Consider the following 22542-nt stretch of genomic DNA (forward strand, 5'->3'; position numbering starts at 1 on the left):
GACTGTTTATGCCGTTCCTCTTTCATTGAAAACTTTGACCACAATTTTGGCAGATACAACTTTCTGTGACGTCACAATTAGCATTTTTTTCTGAACAGCTGATTCAGGAAAGTAAATGTAGCTGTTTTGATTCGCGCCAAACGTTGAAGAAATGGGAATGTGCGTCACGCATTAAATATTGTTTAACTTTTTCACCTGAATGTAATTGTTAATTACTTTTATTCCTCTTTATTTAATGTGTTGCGACTGGTCAGATTTTTTCCTTTTGTTTGTGAGAAGTCTGGTTAGTTCAAAGATTTAAAGTAAAACTGTATTTCACTGTTGAAAGATGAAGAACGTTGTGGTATTAGATAACGGAGCATGTACCCTCAAAGTTGGTAGCACTGAAGAAACAGGTGTAAGGTGCTTATTATGAATAACAAAAAAATTATTCAGGTTTCATTACATGTCTACATAATTTTTTTCAGAGTGGTGCCCAACAGTATATTTCGATCCAAAGCCGAAAGAAGGAAAAGTTTTGTGTCAAGTCAACTTAATTCGTGCAAGGATTTTTCTGGTTTATTCTACGTGTTACCATTTCAAAAAGGATATCTATTAAACTGGGACGTCCAAAGGCAAATATGGGATTATATTTTTGGAAGGGATGTGTTAAATGTAAGTCAAAACCAGTTAAACTCTTTTTATTGGCAATTAAAACATATCTTTGTTCAGCTCAAACTTAGTGAAACAAGCATAATCATAACAGAGCCTCATTTCAACTTTGCTTCAATACAAGAAGCAATGAATGAGATTTTTTTTGAAGAATATGAATTTGCAAACATTATTAGAATCAATTCATCTACCCTTGCCAGCTACCAGGTAAAGTTAGTTGTTATTTTGCATGCAAAGGTCCTTGAAACAGGTTGTTTTATAGTATTCCCACGACAATCCTGATGAAAATTGCTGTCTTGTTGTCGACTCAAGTTATTCCTTTACACACATTGTACCCTACTACAAAAATCGAAAAATTGTGGAGGCAGTTTGCAGGTTAATATTTGCTGAATAGAAAATCTACAAATTGGTGACAGCTATTTAAATCTTTTGTGTTGGTTGTTTTCTAGAATTGATGTGGGTGGAAAACTGATAACAAATCATCTGAAAGAAGTAATTTCTTACCGTCAGCTCCAAGTTATGGATGAAACTTTTGTCATGAATCAGGTAAACAGAGGTGGTATGTTTAATTGTATACATAAATTTAAAAGTACCAAACACTGTTGACTGGTAGTTATGTTAAATATATTGGTGGTATACAAACATTGACAAAAAAGTTATGTTAAATATGTTTGAATTTGGGTATAAAAAAAATTGCATTTTTATTTGCAAATTCTACACTAGGTAAAAGAAGATGCTTGCTTTATAAGTTTAAACTTCAATGAGGACATGGCATTATGTCGTAAAAAGGGAAAGGAAAATACTGTGCTGAGAGACTACGTTTTACCTGATTACACTCAAATCAAACGAGGATACATAAAGGTATTTTTATTACCTATTGTCACCAACATTTGAGCTTTTTGATAAAGAAATATTTGGTTTCAGCCATTGGAGGAAACACTTCATGGCAATACGAAAAGCAAGAACCAAGAACAAACAATTCGACTAACAGTAGAGCGTTTTACTGTCCCAGAAATTTTGTTTAATCCTTCAGATGTAGGAATTTCACAAATGGGTTTGGCAGAGGCAATACTGTACTCAGTTTCCAAGTGCCCCAAAAGTAAGTTGCCCGATCACCACATATGTAGTACATTTTAGTTTTGCATGTTGTACTTACAGAGCACATACCACATTTACTTCGGAACATTGTTCTAATCGGAGGTAACTGTTTATTATCAAACTTCAAGGAAAGACTAGAGTGCGAGGTCAGGAAACTGGCTCCGGATGAAATGGAAATATTTATAACATTGCCCCCAGAGTAAGTGCAATACAACGTTATTTGATGTTTGTAAACCCACCTCATTCATAACTGTGGTTTGTGTAGTCCTGTTACCTATGCTTGCCAAGGGGGAGTAACTTGGGCGAAGTCAGATGATGTTCAAAGACACTGGCTTTCAATTAGAGAATATCAAGAAGGGGGACAAGTGACTTGTGCAAAACATTTTCCTGACATTTGACAGTGAAAAGTTTTCTTACTAAGAAGTACTGTCATTACAGGTAGCAGTATAAGTAACATTGTACCCAATGCCTTTTATCACTATAATTCTTAGTGTAGTGAATCCTTTCATATATATAGAAAATATAAGACCCTTTATTAGAGCAAGTGTGAAGAACAGGCATACAATTTCCACTGCTACCTTTCAGGCAATATTGGAGGTGAAAGCTCTCACTTCAAGGTAAATCATGAGAGAAAGTCTACAACTTCATCAAGCTCCCGTTTTCTCGCTTCATGGTGAGCCCAACGTTCTTCAGCCAACTTTGGAGAAATGTTCCACTTGTCATGATAAATTCGGTTTGAACATTTGGGGCATTTTTTGCCATCTACAAGCATGAAAATGATCTACACCAATATACCCATGTTAATGTTTTATGTGTACCTTGAAATGGTGGTTGTTTCATATATTTGTCCAAACAACCATGGTGAAATAAGTGACCACAGTACATTCTTTCTGCATACTTGCTATCAGCCATGCTTGTTATGATTTTCTACAAAAAATATTGGTGCCATGTTTTATTTGTACTCTATTTTCCCAAAGTTTAATATACCTGTGGATCTTTAGGTAAAGTTAATTCGCCACATATTGGACAGGACTCTGTTGGGTACCGCTTAGTGCAAAGTTTGATGAGAAACTCCATGACTTTTTCCACATGGTGACTGGGTCTAAATTCTGGTTTCCTTCACAGTAAATAAGATTGCATTATACTGACAAGTGAACATAAACATGCTTTTAGTACTTGGGGTCTTTTTTTAATGGTGGTTCTACAGCTTGCCGGGCAAACTCCTTTGCTTGTGAAACAAAGTAATAGGCCATTACAGCTGGAAAATTATGGTCAGTCAGTTTTACTTCAATGCAATCAGATGGATAGTTTTCTGGGACAACGATTGTACACTGCAGATAAATAGTAATTTTAGTTGCAGCAAATGTTATAAAGTGCAACCAACCAACCAACCAACCTTGAGAAAGTATTGATCTTGTCTTGCATGTACAGATATAATTCCTTGCTTTTGTTTCATTTTCATGCTGTCTGTACCGTCCTGTTAACAATAGCATGTGTGCTATCCTAAGAAAAAGCCTAGTACAAATTTACCTGTAATATTTTTTTCCTAATTGACGTTAACTCATCCCGGCAAGGCAGCAATGGATTTTCATCCAAAAACTTTCGCAAAAATTTAATGAGCAAAACAACCTTCAATAAAATGAGGAAATATAAAATAGTTTTTGCTTTGAATGAAAAGTTTATGCTTACTTGTTTTTGCCCGACGTATTTCTTTAGTTCCTGGTCACAGATCTGGCTGATGTGGCTTTGAAGGCTTGGTGAAAAAACTTTGCTTTTAATCTCAATCAGTAAAATTGAGTCTGGGTATGTCTGAGGGAACTGTATGGATACCATTAACTCTCTGTGTTTGGTTTTTCTGAGAAATAAAAATTTTTAATTATCACAAGAAACTGAAGTTAAATCCATTTCTTTAAATTCAAAATATAATTTTTCGAACTTACAATACTTTGACTGTGATCAAATTTCTGTGACAAGCAATGAGCTGTAAGCCGTCCACTTTTGTCAGCAAGTTTTTTTGTACGTCCTGTATTTCATTTTTAATGAATTCCTCCATTACAAGGATTTACGTGTGCACTAAAATATTAAAACCAGGCAGTGCAACAAGTTCTGAAAGAATCTTGAACAAGTGAGCGTTTCGGTATAGTTTTATGATTTCTATTGACGTTAGTTTAAAGGTGAATCCCCTCGCTATGTATTGTAGTGTGGTCGTGGTGATTTCAATTCAATGGGTAAAATATAATTGTGATTTGTTTCTCCAGCTTTAAGTGCAACGTATTTATAAAAGATACGAAAATCTTCCGAAGCTTAATAACATGCCTGTTTTTTGTGGATGCTAGATAGAAAACAACATGAAGTCCAAGCAAAGTCATAGTACATCAAAGGTTTGTAATTGAGTAAAAACATTCTTGTTAAGTTAGTAAAATGTGTCTTTTCCTCATGGAAAACGAGCAGCTTGGTGCACAGCAGATGGTCCACTGGTTTGTTGCCTCTTCGTATGCATCAGGAAGCTTTACAGAAGAAAGAGTCCGAAACTCTGTAGCATTATTACACAGAGTTCCTGCTGCAAGAAATGCTGTCCTACACCGATTTACAATGCTATTTGAAGATGCGGTCAGGACACATCTTGACCATATTGAATTTCAATCTACAGGCAAGATTAAGTTACTACAAATTAATAAAACTTGAATTCAAATAAAAAAGGACTAATTTTTTTTAGCTTCAGGTATTAGTACTGAAATTGCCTCTAGTCTAGAACTAGTTGTGAAAACTCTACTTGAATTATTGGAACATAATGGAAAAGCATGGGCAACTATCCTGTGCAATTGGTCTGTTGAGGCACTCGGTATGATTGTTTTGTTGGTACTAAATCATTAGAAATGTCTATATTTTTATGCATTTGAAGGCCAAGTAAGTAGCTGTAGCAAACAAAGACAAGTGATACCATCACCAAGCAATCTTGGGCGACTACTTGGGTTTTGGCTGAATGTTGTTCCCATGAGAATGTTGTTGGATATCTATAGGACTTGTCTAAAAGTTTTGTAAGTACTAGAGCCTAAATTTATTTTTAATGCCCGCAGGAATTCCATTGCAGCAATCAAGTGTTTAATGATATCTTGTTTGGAATTGTAACATTTTGCCTATAGCTGTATGAGAAATTTCTGAGACCATTTTCTTCACAGAATTGAACAAAAACCACAATCTTGTGTTGACTCATTGCTGAATGCATCATCAAGCCACTCTCCATATTTTGATTGGGTTGTGGCAGATGTTGGCAGTGCATTTCCTGATGAGGTTATAGAAAAAGTTCTATACAATGGTTTTAACAAGTTTTGTAAATTACGATGGAGTAAGTATATCAGCTGTCTTAATTTATTATGTCCATCATGACAGCTACAGAAGCTATTTTTAGCATCAATTTCTTTGCCACCTTCTGCCTCTATCACAATGAATGAAAATGAGCAAACGATTTTGTCATCGGTAACGAGGGTTATGGAGCACTTGTCGGTAGTGCATCGAATCGAAGTCTGCAATAAAATGCTTGACATGTTTAAGGTAAGGTGACATTGCACATATGCAAGGCCAAGCTTTTCTTCTAAAACTGCTTGTGTTTTTTTCAGTCACCTCCACCAGGAAAACACACTCATATAAAAGTTGCGTTGTATCTTATGAACTTGTTTTCAGTTTCTCCAGTGTTGATGCCATCTACTACCAAATTGTTTGTTGACTCAAGTGAGTTTGATTATCCTTATTTATTTATTTATTTATTTATTTATGTTATTGGTAACAAAACAAATGTTTAGTTGATGCAAATATGTTGAACACCTTGTACAAGCAGTTTCATAAACTCAACCGCAATTCAGATGAGAGTGACAGGTACTGGTAAATGTTCATTAACTGGCTTTATGAGAAATACTCCATGATTCCTTTTTAGTGTCATGAGCTTGGTTGTTCACTTAGTTTGCAAGTCATCAGTTGGATCTCACAAACTATTTTCTCTCCTTTTAAATGCTGCCAGTTCAAGGCCAACTGGGAAACTTCAAGGGTTGGACAAAGCAGTACGTAGTTTCTTTTCAAAAATCATTGTAAGTATGCTAAATACAAGTGGAGTGGAATATGTGTTGTTAATATCTATTATATTGACTGTTATAGCCACTTTTGCTCGATGATCTAAAGCACACGGCACTAAAGGAAAAATTTAATGCTGACAATGTTTTTACTGAAATCAGTGCAAGTTATGAGGACTATTGCAATGCTATCTTGGGAACACCTTCAGCTACTAGGTATACCTTCTGCTACTATTACATGCTTCAGCAAGTGTGCTTTGCAATATGTGTCATATGTTGTGTGCATATTTTCACTTGTATTATCTAACTAGAAAAGCTTGGTTGTATGATCTCCTGTTGCTGATATGCTTTTATAAATCATATGCTGCATCAGTACTGAGCTACATCCTAAGCAAATCAACAAGTCAGTCACATTTATTGACCTTCATGCAACTGTATAGCAATGTTGCACCAATATTGCCAGGTATTAAATTTGTTTAATTTTCGAAACATGACTTCAGGTGCTTTATGTAGAAATATTGCTAAAATCAGTTACTGTTTAATCATAAATTTGAAAATTTTTTAATTGGTGTTGCAAATGCAGATATATTGGATTCTGTACTGCAAATGTCCTTTGATTCATTGTCTGAAATGTCTGAGGACAAAGCTGCCTGTCTTCTGAGTAATATTCATTACCTTTGCACCATCAATCAATCCAATGTTTCTGACAATCATTTAAGGATAAAGTATGTGTAGACAGCAAGCAGAATTCTACTTTTCAGTTGTAAAAAATGTTTAAAAAAAAATGACAAGCTTAAGTATTGTACCAGTAAAAATTATTTGTACCAATAAGTAAGGTTTACAGTAAAGATTAAATTTACTATCATTTTCCCCTTTTGTTTGAAGGATAATAAAAAAACTATTGAAAGTCGTTGACAATATAGTTTCAATGATTTGTAAGCTTCCAGTCAAACAGAAATGTGCGAAGCTCAGTGTTGACATTCTGTTTCAAATTTTGTCAAATTCATCAGCAAATGATATTGGTTTGGGAACCAAACTATTGCCAATTGCACAATCCCTTGTGTATTACTTTTATTACCTTCTTCATACAGGTATGTTGTATTTACAAATTGCATTGATGATCTAGGATGCAGTAAAGCCATAATCTAATTGTGGTTACAAATCATACATAGATTTGACAGAGTTGCATGTCACTTACGTATGAAAATTAAGGGTGTTAATTTAATGGTTTTTGTAGGACAATCTTTCTTTTACATACATTCTGTTTACATTTAGTCTATGGCATAGCACACATTATTTTCATCTGTAGGTCATAGAAATAATGATGCTCCAATGCAAAGTTGTCATCGGGTATTGGTTCAGCTATCTCAAACACCGGACATGTTTTCAGTTGTTTGTCGACTTCTGTTAGAAGCTTCTGTCACACAGGTGAGTTTTTCTAGCGTTATTCCCATGGGCAACTTCACAAGAAAAAACACAAACAGGAAAGGAACAGCATCCTGTTTGGCAAGAGAATCGAAAATGGTTTTGATGAAAATGAAATGTCTGACCTACAACTTGATACCAATGTTATGCTGATTACAATGCACCAAAAAGCTAAAGCAAAGTCAATCTTCAGAAACTCAGCCATCAAGGGGTTTGTACCCATATCAGTTGAAGCTGGCCGCATCGGATCGGGACCAAAGAAGAAAAAGAAATGCCCAATGTCTGCGGTAAGAACATTGCGGGCACATATATATAATTAATTAATCCTTGACAATTCCTGTAAGTCGTTTGTTTGACGTTGGACAACTTACAGGAGTTGTTATTATAAAATCTATTACTGAGTCTTTGTTGGCCAGAAAGACAGCAGAAGATTCAAAGTACACAAACTTTTATTAATTAATCTTTGTGTATTTTATTTAAAGGAAGCACAGTCAAGTAATAATGAATGTTTGTCCCTACTCATTCATCGATGCAGCTGCAAGACGAGTGGCAGCGTCAGCATCAACAGCTTCCATATTCCCGATATAAAAGAAACTTTTGACACTGATAAGCTGTTTCACCTGGCTGATATTCTTATAGCTGCCATCACAGTGTCTTCATCACAACTGGCCACAACAATAACTCTTGATGGTGACGCGGATTGGCCTTCCTGCAACACCAGAAAGCTGACAATTGAAAGGTTAATTATTCATAAAACCCAAAACAATTTGTATTATTCTAGAGAAAATGTTGAAAATGACTACAGGAATCTGCCTGTGCAGGTCGGTGACCGGCGGATCTGTCTTTACAATATATTATATTCCTGAGACTTCAAAAGGAGTGAAGGACGATCAGCGCCAGTATTTTTATTCCTGAGGATGAGGCGAAATTCATATTTCTGTTAAAAAATAAAGATGATACACTGGCGCTGATCGTCCTTCACTCCTTTTGGAGTCTCAGGAATATAATACAATTTGTATGAACCCAAAATATTAAATAAGCCTTGCTAGATCATTAGAGATTGTGGAGTGGGCGTTCCAAGGAAAAAGTATTTTCGGTATCCAAATGCCTAATAGTAGAAAGATAGTTTCAAATGATTGTTTTTTCCAAGGTCTGAACCTTTTTGGGCGGTTAAAGACATGCCGGATTCGGTTACTTCGCACAGTAATAATCATTTTTTAACATGCGTGTTGTCAACTTACTCGATTTTTTCAGAGATTTGGGAATCTTTCATTTTCTTGACGAACACCCTTTTATGTGGCAACTACTTTCATTGGTTGCTCACAATCATCGCGCTTTCATCAAAGTTTCCCCAGTAGTTCGATCATGTCTGTCCGTACTTTTAAGTCACTGCGAGTCAGACCGTCATCAGACCCCTCTGCAGGAAGGGTCGCTTTACTACCAGGTCGCGGTTAAATCGTTGCAACTTCTTGGCAAGGTATAATGTAAAATCTACCTGGAATCCGCTCGGTCTTACCCGTGCCTTTTTTCGCAGGGAAAACTGGTTTCGGAACCACTGTGTTGCGTCGGGCAGTTTTTTCACCAAATTTCGCCGTTTGAAGTCTCGGTCCTTTTAACGACTATCTGGAATTTTATAAAGGTAAAATTGTGACTCTTGGTGTATTGGCGTTGCAGAACACAACACTTATTGATGATATTTCGAATACAATTTTAACGCCAAACAATATCAGTTATATGGGCTGTATTGTTTGTGTTACGGATTTACAAAGCCATTAGTTATGTTCCGAATAAATATATAATCGAATTTAGATTTACAATTGTAATTCATACTGCAGAACGACAATCTTACATTCTATTTGGTGCATAATCGTATGCTTTCTTCATTCGTGTGGAAATTTGGCAAAACAACCATTTATTGCGTAATTACTACATAAAGTAAACCATGAATTTTGAAGGAATACCCATCAGATGCGGAACAACGATCAGTAAACGACAGGGACTTTTACTCCGAAAACATCAACTTGCAGCCATTTTTAGCTGTCATCCATCATGTTTTGCATGCCAACATTACAAAGCTCGGACACCTTTTTTCAAAGTTTATGCCAACAAAAAGATTTACCAGTTAGATGTGTACAACACGTGTACAATAAAACTATTGCAAAAATATCACCTGTGATTTTCGGTTCCTAAGAAGGGTCAGCACAGCCGTCGGTAAACCAAACTGTGGCCTCTGGGTTATGGGTTAAGAAGGTCTTTGTAAGCCTGCGTGTTTTTATTTGTTAATAACGTTTATGTAACTCTGTGCATATCATTGCGGTTTTAACGCGAATTGTCTTAATATAGACCAAGCGCTTAAACTGATCAACGATAACTTTTTACTTTTAAGATCTTTTTTACGTGTACTGAAGCAGCGAATCATGTATAGGCGTTCTCCTATTTATCTTTCTCATACCATAAAAAAAATCCTGTTGATAGAACGAGGTCTATAGTGCATCGAATTGTCTTTGGATTTCCTGTGTTTGTTGAAACCAAAAAGCAATTGTGTCGGCGTATGTGAAATCCCGCAATAACACTGACTGAAAATCTATCCAGCGTTGTCATGGGATTTTCGCTCTCCGAAGGTTAGGAAGTGAAGCTTCTATGCCAGTGATAGGAGTATATGTGTCGCGGTATAATTACTGAGAGAAGGAAGAACACTAATACTGAATTTTATAATGTGTAATCTTTTGTTTTGGTTTAAAGTTTGTTTGTTTCCAGGGGCTTGTTATTGGTTCCGTTATTCATCCACTGAAAAACGAAGGAAGTAGTTGGATGTTGCCATCCCGGTTTTCATAACTACCAAAACACAATCTATGATACTTCAAATGTGTTGTGTATCATTGCGCTTTTATATCTTTAAAATATTTGGGCGATATTTAACTTTTTACATTATTAATGTATGGGCAGTTTTTTTGGACGGACAAAGAAATAGTAGATTAAAGACCAGCATTTTCTGTACTGTAAGTTTTCAACTGCGATATATATGTGGAGACTTACACGTTTCCCATGCTTTTGCCAGGAACTTTGTGGAGCCTCTTCATTATATTGGGGATGATGAAAAGGGCGTTGAATAACATCACTGCCTTTGTGTCAGAAACGTGTTTGAGGTAGTGCTAATAAAAGGTTGGCCACAAGAACTCGGTTTACAGCGTTCAAAAACTATTGTACAATTGTAGTTTCAGAGGCAGTATTACAAAAATCTACATGCCACGGAGTTTGAATTCAGCTTGCATTGTCGCCTTCATTATTTTGACCAGTGGATCATCATCGTGTTTTTGTAAAAATTGTTTTTTTCCTTCATTACATTTGTGATAATTTTGAAGCAATTCGCTAGTAGGCAAGCTTTAGCGGCAGAAGGTTTTATATACACCAAATTAAAAGTTGAAAAATAATGAAAAGAAATTTATTATTTTTTTTCAAATATATCTTTCATGCAAACGTATAATTCAAAAAAAATTTTTGTCAATACTTAAGGGACGAAAGAAAATGTTGACATTTTGGCTGCACAGGTTACAACCATCACCGGAAGGATGTGGCATGGAGTACATGGTCTCACTGCAGTGTTACATGCGGAACGGGAACCCAGACACGAGTTCGTGGTCTTTTTGCCGTAGAAAACCGCCCATGTGTGCTAAAATTTTGTCCCAGTACGTTTTTAAAGTCACCAATACCATACAAAGGCTGATCTTGTTTGTTGCTATTAAGGCTATATGGACTGGCCGAGACTGCATTTTCACGGTCGGTTGGCGGTGGATCCCAGCTCTTTGAACAACATGAGATGTAACTATAACAGCAAGCACTTCACTATAGCAGGACTTTCAAAGTTCACGGCGCCTCAATTAATTCATGAGGTAGTTAAGTACAACATTGACAAACCCATTCTAGCAGTTTATAAGCAGTCTATTATAATTTTAACTCTCAATTTTTAGAAAAATTCCAGTTTCTTTGGGACTTTCGACTACAACTGGAACCCGATGGGCAGCGGCCATCTTTATTTTCTCAACACACACGTGTCAACCATTTGTACATCTCCTTACAATTGCTCAAATCATATAACAAGCATTTTCAAGGGTAGGTATTCCAAACACATTTTGAAAGGTCTCGTATGTTGTTATTTACAAATTGTTTTTTTTTGTACTTTAGCGAAATCAGACATGTTGTTATTTGGTTGGGAAAAAAGTCTTTAAAATATTTAAGAACAAAAGCCTCACTAAAAACTCAAATATCGAACACTTTGTTTCATATCTGATGAAATAACGTAATAACAGTTGCGACGCCGTGGACCCCAAACAAAAGGTCCTTAAACATACATGACCGAAGCAATGTCGTAGTCGAAAAGCCCTTTTATAAATATGCCACCAGTTTCCTCGATACTTTGGCACAATTAAATCTATTCTGCGGTAATTTCCTTTGTTATTACATTCGCGCCATTTCGCAGAAACGGAGCGGGCGCAAATTGTGATGCCCGATCCCGACCGACAAACGGTAAGCGAAATATGGGGTTTAACGATCCAAGTTCCCGGTGTGTTCCAAGCAAAATACCGACCTGCCAGTACTCAGCGGGATGGTAAACGAGCAACGAAGCTGCCGATGGGAAGGTTTAAAAGGTAAGTGTGTCAAACATTTCTACATGCAGTTTTTTTTTTAACAACCTTGATGTTTGCACAATCCTAATGATTCTCAACATTTTTGTAAGCTTCCTGCTATATTTATGCCACCATATTTATTGCCTCTGCGTAACGGAAGATAGTTAAAGTAGTAATGTGTCGTCAGAACAATTTTTACTTTTAATACAAACAAAATAGAAAATGCAATTAGTCGAGAACATTGAAAATGATTGATTGTTCAGCAATCGAAACGTCTGTAACATGAAATTATCGACTATTGCATTTTGTTTGTATTGAAGATTTAAGAGTTATGTTTCTACATTTATACCTGTTTTGTGCATAGCTTGTATTTAATCAAAATGTTTTCGACTTTCTGGCTCCTTGCTAACGATGCTAACGACACCATAATAACATGGTTTTATGTCACTGCTATTTCGTAGAATTTAAAATTTTTTTGTTATGGTGTTGTAACGTTTCTATCCATTTTCTATCTTACGAAAATGGCGTAATATTCACGCGCGTTACTAGTTTGTGGAAATTCAGCTTCTGCCTGAAGCAGATGTTGCCGTTGCCGCTCCTCAATAGGTAATTACAGCGTTGATCCACGCAGGCGTTTAAAATGCCTCTTCTTGTTGTGAAACATATTTTTAAAACAACCTAATAGTTTGTTGGTCGTCCAGATGTACGGTCGCATTCACAATTCTCCGACACGTATAGGCCACAAAAAAGTGTGTGTGACGTTGTGGTTTCCTACTTTTTACATTCCAACATTTGTTGCTTTGCTAAAGCGGAGTATCTGAGGACAACTCGTATTTTCTATTTTGCACATTTGATCCCAAAAACTTGACTTACGCACGAATCATATTGGTTTATGATTTGAAGTATTTTTGTGTAGCAAGCTGGAAAATATAACTTGGCACAACGAGCATTACAAGACATTATTCCGGAATAGCAGAGAACTTAGTATCAACATGGTCATCGATGCTTTTAATTACACAAGAAAAAGCGGGCGACTTACTGGAACTGTTGGTATCTGTTTTATTCTTACGTTTGTAAAAATGAGTTTAAAAACAAAAGGATATACCTTAGAATCTAAGACTTTCTGAATCTGTTGTTGCCAGACATATTGCAATTTAAAATATACTGCTTTTCTGGCATAAAATGAATGTAGGCTACTGTCACGAAGTTTCATCTGTCATTCAGCGAAACCAAACTCTGATGAAGTTTCGCTGAATGACAACAATACAGTACGTTAATTTTTTGCCGGAAGAGCAGTAGGATATACTTTCTTTTCATTTGTAGGTATGACGTCACTGGACGACCCAAATGAACAAACGTCCACCCGTATTTTGCAATCCACTTACTTCGGCTGCCTTCACGCACCTTTTTATCACTACAAAGACAAACACGTTCTAACAATAGACATATCGGCAAGCTTACCATCGTATAGGAACAAGACTATCAAAACAAGGAACTTGTATGTAGCTCTTGCTGTAAGTTGCAGGTAAATGTCTAACAGCAGTAATGCCAATAGAATAACCTGCTTCGTTGGTTGAGAATTTATACAATGCAATAGTCAAATGTAGCACACACGCAGTCACGTGCCGGGAATACAGTATTTTTGCCCTTAGATTCCCGTATGTTTATCCGAATGAGGTTTGCTCCCAAATAATCACAACCACAAGCGGAAAGACATTTTTTCTTATTGACCTCATCTCGAAATACATGGACGTCGGGGAGAAATGGTATACGCTTATTGGAGGTATAATTGACATCAGCACTGCTCATCTTTCGAAGGGTGTCGAAAAACTGTTTGACAAACACAAAATTGCTGTGATAAGAAAAGACGTCCGCAGTACCCATGTGTAAGTACCTACTTGTGTAGTAAACAGCAGTGAAAATATCCTTTTATTGACTACACTGGAATTTGAACCAGGACATCCTGACCACAAATCCCGATCAGGTTTTCTTCTTGGTATGTATAGGTCTGGCGCTTTACTAATGCTGCCAATCATCACACTGGTTCTCTTTTCCCTTTTAGCGAACCATGGTGAAATTGCACATACTTAATTTATTTTCTACCTGTTTTTCTGTTCAACCCATCATCGCTGTACGATAATATCATGCTTGCTAAACTGTAATAAGTGGAATCCAAATTACGACACAAACCCGTTTTAGAATGAGAAGTTAAGACTATATAAGTTAAGATTCAGTATAAGTTTTGTTCGTTTAGGACTATAATGGTTACAAATTGGTCTTACCTATACTTTATGTGTTGTTCTTGTATTAACACAAATTTTATTACTTAACATCGTAGTAGCAGTTCGTATAGCTACGAGTAACAACTAGCTTTTGAACGAAACGATTGACTTGTTGTTGGCATAATTCAGTTATTTTATACCCCAAAAGCGTGATAGTTGTTTTAAACTTGACGCTCACGGTCGTTCAATTTGCTGAAATTCTTTGCATTCTATTTGGACATTACTTTATGAAATCCCCAAAAGTATGCCGCGGTTATGTTCCATTCGTTTATCAGAAACTACAAAATCTCTCTTGAAGAAAGTAAATTCGGTATCAACATCGGTGTACTGAACTCTATGGTAAAGAGGCTTAACGTAGGCCAATCCACAACTTACCCGGGGTTTGTTTCACAATATGGAAATCCTGTACAGGGCGCAAATCTACAAGTGGAAATCGCCCCTGCAATGTCGCAAATTGTTTGTACATTTAAAGCATGTGAGACGTAAGTTCCATGTATATGTTTGTTGGCCTTGCATGCAAGTCGAACCAAATGCAAGTCGAACCAAAAGGATGCCTTGGTGTACATAATGTTGTGTTTACATTTTTGCCGCTGACAAAGGACCACGTCGAAATAATATTTAGTTTAAACAGACTTACCACATATATCAAAACTAAAATTTTTACAAAAAATTTACAAAAAATTTAGAAAATTGTCACAACCCGAGGACGCTCTGTTGATCTTGAATAAGTTACCGACCACGAATGGATCCGGAATGAATGACTTTATGTTGACTGCTGTTAAAGATCCCAATGTCAAACGATGTGGGATCGATGGTCAACTCTACGTCATGGCTGTACATCTGAAGTATTAAAAACATGTTTTTTTAATCAAATCAACCCATTCCATATTTATTTTTAATTCGTTTAATTACTCCTTATTTTAAACATCAAAACAACATATTGAACTTTGCTTGCAGATACAGAATTGCAGGGAAAACATACGTGTTTACTAATTCTGACGTAGCCAACCACGGCAGCTATTACAACTTGTTGACAATACGCCCAGTCGTGAGAATATTTAACAAAATCCCTGTTAAAAAGTGCCCTGGATGGCTAGACGTGCAAGGTGCGTTTTACCGCGAAAAACAAATAGTTTGAAGCGATTAAGGTTTCATGGTGTTCTAATTACGTTGTATGTAAGTACGGGACCAACAATTCAAAAATTGCTTGTGCAGACATATTTCTTCAGTACTACAATTTATACCCGGTCATGGCAAGGCACGGAATAATTGATTTGCATTCGTACACGGACGTAAAGCGAAAAGCAAGAATGCTTAGAACCGCTATGTTTGAATACGAATTCGGAAACTCCAAGTGAGACGATCTTCCTTTTTTTCCATTTTATAGCTTGGTAATTGTGACTCGGCATTTGCCAAGGTACATGCCTGCGTCACGTGATTTATCTTTGAGCAAGCAGGAGTTAATATGGAACTGGATGGAGTGCGGTATGCAGTTCGACACGTCGACCCCCAACCACGGTAAAAAAATAAAGTTTTCCAGCAAAAGAAATACTGCAAAATATTTTGGAAGCTTTTTGGACTAAAACAACTATGATACTGGTATTGTGAATGAACTTGTTACTGCAAGAAATCTAATTTCAAATGCCCTTTCTCATACGTCAATGTTTACTTACTCGGCGTAACATTAGAACGATGCTCGGCTGAGCAGATCAAATCTGGCAAAGAAGAAATATTGCAGCTTCTGCAAAACGCCGTTGAGGTCGAACTGGCAACTATACCTCCGTATTTCACCGCCTTGCTCAGCCTAAAAACCGAGGAATCTCGAAACTTGGAAATCGCTAAACTTATTAAGTCCATTTACACAGAAGAAATGCTACACATGTCTCTGGCAGGAAACATCTTGAATGCGGTAAACAGCTTGCTCGGAAAATTTGTTGGATAATATCTTGCTTGAAAACAGCAATAGACAATTGGGGCAAAGTGTAATTTTATAGTTTCAAAATTTGATGCTGCAATGCAGCAAAACACATATACAACAATAAATAAGTAAGAAATCCATTTTTTTTGTTAGGTGGGTGGAACAGTGAATCTTACAAACATGAACCGTCTTCCCACATACCCTATTTCACTCGGAAGTGGAACTTTCTACAGCTTAGGGGGAGAATCCCTCGTGCCCCTGCAAAAGTTCAGTATTTCTCTCGCGCGTGACGTTTTCACGAATATCGAGAAACCGAGCCCACCGCAAGTGCAAAAGGTTGGCTGGTGTCAGTGACTACATCTATAGGTGTAGCAGAAACAATAAGTTATTATTTAAACCCATCTAACCACAACAAAATGTTTTTGCGAAGAAATTTCTAAAAATGGCGGCGATGTGGAAATTATTAGGAAATGAGGATGATTTTGTACCAAGCTCAAAAATGCGGATGCTTTTGGCCGATTATGAAGCATTGGAGAAAGACAAAGATGAAGCTGTTGACACTAAAAACGATAGCCAGACAGAATCGGAACTTGGTGTTTGGCATGGCATCAACAGGCTGGCATACAAACTCATGAAGCCAGAATCCAAACTGTCCAAAACAATAGGAGATCTGTACGTTAGGGTGCTCACACAAATCACGTACTTGGAGTCGTGTTTACAAATTGAAAGCATTGAAAACCGGGAACACACGCGAAAAACATTGTTCATTGGCGAACCTAGGAAACAGCTGAATATGAGTCAGTGGTACAACCCCGTACCTCTGGGAAGCGTCGAGGAAAACACGGAGATGTTGGCTCGCCAGATGAACAGGGAAAAACTTTCCTCAAACGATGATAGCAAAAGTTTCATCTTGCAAAAAGACAATCAACTCCTGTGGATGAAAAACCGGAACCTCACCTCGCCTTTGTTTCCAGTTTACGACTTAAAGACTGCGATACAAGCTGTCATCGAAATTGTTTATCAAGGTAAGGAGCAATTATATCGTCTAGAGGTCTAGACTTTTGTCTGGAGTATTTGCACAAAGCTGCCTGTTCTCGGTTGTTTGTTTCTCCTCCATTTTAAAACTAAAAAATAAATTAACCGCACATTAATTCTCAAAAAATAGTTAACAATGAACTAATTGGGTACATCACATGGTTGTTGTATTCTGTCTTTGTAGGCGAAGGAGGCAGTCCGTGCTCTATGTTCAGGGAATCCCCACTCGGTGAAAATCTCAGCTACCAGAAATCGCACTACGCGAAATTTTGGGAAATCGTCCGCGGCCGAAAGTTGAAACTTATCGATATTTCCGAACATTCGTTCTCACCAGCCTACTGTCTCAACACGTCTGATTACGGGTGTCATGTGAAACAATCTGTCAACAAACAACTCTGTTTTGTCGGCGATGAGATTCCCTTTGATGAGGACGGCGTTTGGCCGATACTTACCAACCCAGGCCCATTTACATACCCAAAAAACACACTGGCGTACGAACTCGACCATCAGTTTAACCTTCAATACACAAGACTGCTATGGTGCCTTCAGGGAGTCTTCAATGGCCACCCGCACATGATGAAGAATTGTATGAGTTTTATGTACGACTTAATTCTAACAGGCAAGCAAGTGGTGGCGACGCCAATAAAAAGAAAATGGCCGATCCGTGCCGGTGTGCACGAAGAACTAGAGCTCCACGCCACACCAACGTGGCTTTTTGTGCGGGAATCCGACTACAGGGCAGGACTGAATCTGCAAGTCTAGCCCTGACAACATGGAAACTCGTCAGCGTGAATCTTTCACCACCGACAAAGAATGGGCATTTGGCTTCGGATTTTGTTTCAACCATTACAACCAAACTATGTATAATAGTAACGATTTCTTTGTCCAAATCCACGTAAAACTAATCCATGTGAATTTAAAGTTTGTATGGAACTGTTTTTAATGAAACAAAATCATTCCCATTAAATTAAAACCGTTTGTATTGTACACGAAGGGGCCCAAAGCGAGGAGATTGAAAAAACTGGTTGCCGTTGTCACAAATATCCACAGGCCACAGGGCAGAAGTTGCGTAACATTCTTTCTTCTGTTTTTAGAAACATACGTAACTGTATGTTATATAATTCGTGTCGGAGTTTGTTGCGTAACCATTAAACCACTCAAGTGTCTGGTTTTTCTATACGAACCGAAGCAAAAACTAACGATATAGCAATACCAAATGAAGTGCCTTCCTAGTTGGCGTTAACAATGTTCATAAACTTGCCAAACTGAATTAAAGCATTTTTTTTAACCTCGCATGTTGGTAGTCAAAATTCGAATATTTGGACAAAATCGAAATTAATTCCTTGGGTTTGGGGCAGATAAACATCTGTACTTGTGCAAATGTAAAAGGCTGAACAGAAGTTTATTCACAAACAATCAATTGCATTTAATCTCTTTTGCAGACAACAATAATACATCGTTTCGACCTTTCAGGTTTCATAATCAGTGCAGCTTCTTAGTAATCCCTATTTTGGGGAAAGGTTCGTGGCCACGGAGACCTTTAGCCGCGAAGTTGAATTACAATCTGGGAGTCGAACCGGAACTGAACCCGAGCCCTTAAACAGGTTTTGGGCGTTTTACTAATGTGAAACGAAGCTGAGCCCAACGCCTTTTGCATAGAATTCATAAACATTTAAGAAAAATGTCACTACCTGAAGACACTTTGTTAATCTTAATGAAGTTAACGACCACGAATGGATCCGGAATGAATGACTTCATGTGACAACTGTTAAAGTTCCCAATGTCAAACGGTAAGGCATCGATGGGCGACTGTATTTTATGGCTGTACATCTGAAGTAATAAAAACATGTTTTTTATTCAAAACAACAAATTCCATACGTCTTCTTCATTCTTTCAATTGCCCTTAACATCAAAACAACATGTTGAAATTTGCTTGCAGATACAGAATTACAGGAAAAACATACGTGTTTACCAATTCTGACGTAGCCACCGACGGCCGCTATTAAAAACTGTTGATAATACGCTCACAGTCGTCAGAATACTTAACAAAATCCCAGTTCAAAAGTGCCCTGGATGGCTAGACGTGCAAGGTGCGTTTTGCCGCGAAAAACAAAATACTTTAAGGGCATGATAGGCAGGAACGCATTGCGCAGGTCCTTTCTTGGCGATCACAGCTAACGTATCACGATCATGAGGTATTCAGGCTTGGCAACCTAGCTGCATCAGCCACTTTTTCCCGACAAGTCCAAGCAAGATTTGAAAAATCAAGCTCCCGGTGAGGTTTGAACTCACGACCCTTGGCTAACCAGACCCAACGCTACCAACTGATAGCTCAGTGTTTTAACGGGGTAAATTGTGGCCAAGGTACACTGGTGCGCAAGCGGACAACTTGCCAGGCAACCTTCACATATACGTTGGGGATCTCTACCACCGTATCATATAGCGCAGTAATATAAGAATTCATCGTGACTCTGCAAAAGTTCAGTATTTCACTCGTGCGTGACGTTTTCACAAATATCGAGAAACCGAGCCCACCGCAAGTGCAAAAGGTTGGCTGGTGTCAGTGACTACATCTATAGGTGTAGCAGAAACGATAAGTTATAATATAGGCATCAACAGACTGGCATACAAACTCATGAAGCCAGAATCCAAACTGTCCAAAACAATAGGAGATCTGTACGTTAGGTTGCTCACACAAATTACGTACTTGGAGTCGTGTGTAACGGCAGAATTTGCGCGTCTGGCACCGCGCCGTCGTCACACCAAGAAGGAATGTCAATTTCCAAAAACGCGTGTATTTGCCACACGGGCACAGGCACATGACAACACGTACGAGGTACACGTACAAGAATAGGAACACGAGCACGTACACGAGCAAGAACACGGAGTTTTGAGCCAGATCACACGAAACATCAACACACCAATCCGATTAATATATCTTACAGCAACTTATTCAACCTTATTCAAATGGAATCAAGGCAACTTTAGCTTTAGTAAAATAAACTTGACATTAAATTCAGCACGCTACACGTGGTACCTAACAACTCAGTTTTACGAAGCATGGCAGAAGGAAAAAAGTTCTCTTGCATTATGATGTCACATACAAGGCAAAATTGATATTGTGTGGAAATTGAATTACATGTTTACTGTGTGACGCAGGGGTTGTGCATGAGTGATTTTCGATGTTACATCGTGTTTACAAATTGAAAGCATTGAAAACGGGGAACACACACGAAACACATTGTTCATTGGCGAATGTAGGAAACAGCTGAATATGAGTCAGTGGTACAACCCCGTACCTCTGGGAAGCGTCGAGGAAAACACGGAGATGTTGGCTCGCCAGATGAACAGGGAAAAACTTTCCTCAAACGATGATAGCAAAAGTTTCATCTTGCAAGAAGACAAGCAACTCCTGTGGATGAAAAAACGGAACCTCACCTCGCCTTTGTTTCCAGTTTACGACTTAAAGACTGCGATACAAGCTGTCATCGAAATTGTTTATCAAGGTAAGGAGCAATTATATCGTCTAGACTCTAGAGGTCTAGACTTTTGTCTGGAGTATTTAAACAAAACGGCCTGTTGTCGGTTGTTTGTTTCTCCTCCATTTCAAAACTAAAAAATAAATTAAACGCACATTAATTCTCAAAAAATAGTAAACAATGAACTAATTGGGTGCATCACATGGTTGTTGTATTCTGTCTTTGTAGGCGAAGGAGGCAGTCCGTGCTCTATGTTCAGGGAATCCCCAGTCGGTGAAAATCTCAGCTACCGGAATTCGCACTACGCGAAATTTTGGGAAATCGTCCGCGGCCGAAAGTTGAAACTTATCGATATTTCTGAACATTCGTTCTCACCAGCAGCCTACTGTCTCAACACGTCTGATTACGGGTGTCATGTGAAACAATCTGTCAACAAACAACTCTGTTTTGTCGGCGATGAGATTCCCTTTGATGAGGACGGCGTTTGGCCGATACTTACCAACCCAGGCCCATTCACATACCCAAAAAACACACTGGCGCACGAACTCGACCATCAGTTTAACCTTCAATACACAAGACTGCTATGGTGCCTTCAGGACGTCTTCAATGGCCACCCGCACATGATGAAGAATTGTATGAGTTTTATGTACGACTTAATTCTAACAGGCAAGCAAGTGGTGGCGACGCCAATAAAAAGAAAATGGCCGATCCGTGCCGGTGTGCACGAAGAACTAGAGCTCCACGCCACACCAACGTGGCTTTTTGTGCGGGAATCCGACTACAGGGCAAGACTGTATCTGCAAGTCTAGCCCTGACAACATGGAAACTCGTCAGCGTGAATCTTTCACCACCGACAAAGAATGGGCATTTGGTTTCGGATTTTGTTTCAACCATTACAACCAAACTATGTATAATAGTAACGATTTCTTTGTCCAAATCCACGTAAAACTAATCCATGTGAATTTAAAGTTTGTATGGAACTGTTTTTAATGAAACAAAGTCATTCTCATTAAATTAAAACCGTTTCATTGTACACGAAGGGGCCGAAAGCGAGGAGATTGAAAAAACTGGTTGCCGTTGTCACAAATATCCACAGGCCACAGGGCAGAAGTTGCGTAACATTTTTTCTTCTGTCTTTAGAAACATACGTAGCTGTATGTGACGTAATTCGTGCCGGAGTTTGTTGCGTAACCATTAAACCACTCAAGCGTACATTATATAATATTCCTTGTAGCTCACGGTAACATCAGTAGGTGTAAGTGTCTGGTTTTTCTACGAACCGAAGCAAATACCAACAATATAGCAATACCAAATAAAGTGCCCTTCTAGTTGCCGTTAGCAATTTTCATAAACTTGCCAAACTGAAGTAAAGCAATTTTTTTAACCTCGCGTGTTGGCAGTCAAAATTCGAATTTTTGGACAAAATCGAAATTAATTCATTGGGTTTGGGGCAGATAAACATCTGTACTTGCGCAAATGTAAATGGCAGAGCAGAAGTTTATTCACAAACAATCAATTGCATTTAATCTCTTTTGCAGACAACAATAAAACATCGTTTCGACCTTTCAGGTTTCATACAGTATGCAGCTTCTTCGTAATCCCTATTCTGGGAAAAGGTTCGTGGCCACGGAGACCTTTAGCCGCCAAGTTGAATTACAATCTGGAAGTCGAACCGGAACTGAACCCGAGCCCTTGAACCGGTTTTGAGCGTTTTTTTTAACGAAACTGAGCCCAAGTCGTTAAACCGGTTTGAGCGGTTTACTAATGTGAAACGAAGCTGAGCCCAACGCCTTTTGCAAAGAATTCACAAACATTTTAGAAAAACGCAGTAATATTTCATGCATCGGCATGCATTGGTCTAGCCCTGACAACATGGAAATTCGTCAGCGTGAATCCTTCACCACCAACAAAGAATGGGCATTTGGTTTCGGATTTTGTTTCAACCGATATGCCACTGAAGTAAGT

General features: G+C 38.0%; 4 protein-coding genes across 4 annotated transcripts; 3 read left to right on the forward strand and 1 right to left on the reverse strand.

Moving 5' to 3' along the window:
• Positions 1-258: 258 nt before the first annotated feature.
• On the forward strand, positions 259-2471 carry LOC145912409 (actin-related protein 6-like). Its single transcript, XM_082999865.1, has 10 exons — positions 259-402; positions 468-654; positions 712-858; positions 914-1026; positions 1101-1197; positions 1375-1512; positions 1576-1750; positions 1810-1948; positions 2015-2187; positions 2335-2471. The coding sequence occupies exons 1-9, from the start codon at positions 329-331 to the stop codon at positions 2145-2147; spliced, it is 1203 nt and encodes a 400-aa protein (XP_082855991.1). The 5' UTR covers positions 259-328; the 3' UTR covers positions 2148-2187; positions 2335-2471.
• On the reverse strand, positions 2165-3871 carry LOC145912410 (uncharacterized). Its single transcript, XM_082999866.1, has 8 exons — positions 3690-3871; positions 3439-3604; positions 3280-3378; positions 3146-3226; positions 2926-3080; positions 2737-2866; positions 2568-2676; positions 2165-2511 (listed from the first exon to the last, which is right to left on the reverse strand). Exons 1-8 carry the CDS (start codon positions 3800-3802, stop codon positions 2372-2374), a joined length of 993 nt encoding a protein of 330 aa, XP_082855992.1. The 5' UTR covers positions 3803-3871; the 3' UTR covers positions 2165-2371.
• A 134-nt stretch (positions 3872-4005) lies between these two features.
• Positions 4006-9379, forward strand: LOC145912408 (integrator complex subunit 5-like). Its single transcript, XM_082999864.1, has 19 exons — positions 4006-4130; positions 4201-4399; positions 4466-4591; positions 4652-4787; positions 4929-5095; positions 5159-5301; positions 5367-5478; positions 5550-5622; positions 5681-5831; positions 5899-6029; positions 6125-6276; positions 6397-6538; positions 6699-6904; positions 7123-7241; positions 7298-7525; positions 7721-7977; positions 8493-8715; positions 8773-8877; positions 9194-9379. The coding sequence occupies exons 1-19, from the start codon at positions 4098-4100 to the stop codon at positions 9362-9364; spliced, it is 2874 nt and encodes a 957-aa protein (XP_082855990.1). The 5' UTR covers positions 4006-4097; the 3' UTR covers positions 9365-9379.
• A 1857-nt stretch (positions 9380-11236) lies between these two features.
• Positions 11237-21386, forward strand: LOC145910885 (uncharacterized). The gene is made up of 16 exons (XM_082998099.1): positions 11237-11348; positions 11716-11884; positions 12780-12913; positions 13187-13388; positions 13516-13717; positions 14389-14627; positions 14832-14990; positions 15103-15251; positions 15361-15499; positions 15563-15663; positions 15834-16054; positions 16217-16399; positions 16494-17088; positions 17283-17850; positions 20360-20604; positions 20806-21386. Exons 1-16 carry the CDS (start codon positions 11252-11254, stop codon positions 21384-21386), a joined length of 3984 nt encoding a protein of 1327 aa, XP_082854225.1. The 5' UTR covers positions 11237-11251.
• Positions 21387-22542: the final 1156 nt, after the last annotated feature.

The sequence above is a fragment of the Ascidia mentula genome, chromosome 8, assembly GCF_947561715.1.
Source record: "Ascidia mentula chromosome 8, kaAscMent1.1, whole genome shotgun sequence".
In the NCBI taxonomy this organism is placed as follows: domain Eukaryota; kingdom Metazoa; phylum Chordata; class Ascidiacea; order Phlebobranchia; family Ascidiidae; genus Ascidia; species Ascidia mentula.

Coding starts and splice junctions, on each gene's coding strand:
- LOC145912409 (XM_082999865.1), top strand. CDS start 329: ATGAAGAACGTTGTGGTATTAGATAACGGAGCATGTACCCTCAAAGTT. Junction 1,198..1,374: donor AAACTTTTGTCATGAATCAG/GTAAACAGAGGT, acceptor ATTCTACACTAG/GTAAAAGAAGATGCTTGCTT. Junction 1,513..1,575: donor TCAAACGAGGATACATAAAG/GTATTTTTATTA, acceptor ATTTGGTTTCAG/CCATTGGAGGAAACACTTCA.
- LOC145912410 (XM_082999866.1), bottom strand. CDS start 3,802: ATGGAGGAATTCATTAAAAATGAAATACAGGACGTACAAAAAAACTTG. Junction 3,379..3,438: donor AATACGTCGGGCAAAAACAA/GTAAGCATAAAC, acceptor ATTTTATTGAAG/GTTGTTTTGCTCATTAAATT. Junction 2,677..2,736: donor CTTTACCTAAAGATCCACAG/GTATATTAAACT, acceptor TATTTTTTGTAG/AAAATCATAACAAGCATGGC.
- LOC145912408 (XM_082999864.1), top strand. CDS start 4,098: ATGAAGTCCAAGCAAAGTCATAGTACATCAAAG. Junction 4,788..4,928: donor AGGACTTGTCTAAAAGTTTT/GTAAGTACTAGA, acceptor TTTTCTTCACAG/AATTGAACAAAAACCACAAT. Junction 8,716..8,772: donor CGTTGCAACTTCTTGGCAAG/GTATAATGTAAA, acceptor CTTTTTTCGCAG/GGAAAACTGGTTTCGGAACC.
- LOC145910885 (XM_082998099.1), top strand. CDS start 11,252: ATGGGCAGCGGCCATCTTTATTTTCTCAACACACACGTGTCAACCATT. Junction 11,349..11,715: donor TATAACAAGCATTTTCAAGG/GTAGGTATTCCA, acceptor GCCATTTCGCAG/AAACGGAGCGGGCGCAAATT. Junction 16,400..16,493: donor GCCCACCGCAAGTGCAAAAG/GTTGGCTGGTGT, acceptor GTTTTTGCGAAG/AAATTTCTAAAAATGGCGGC.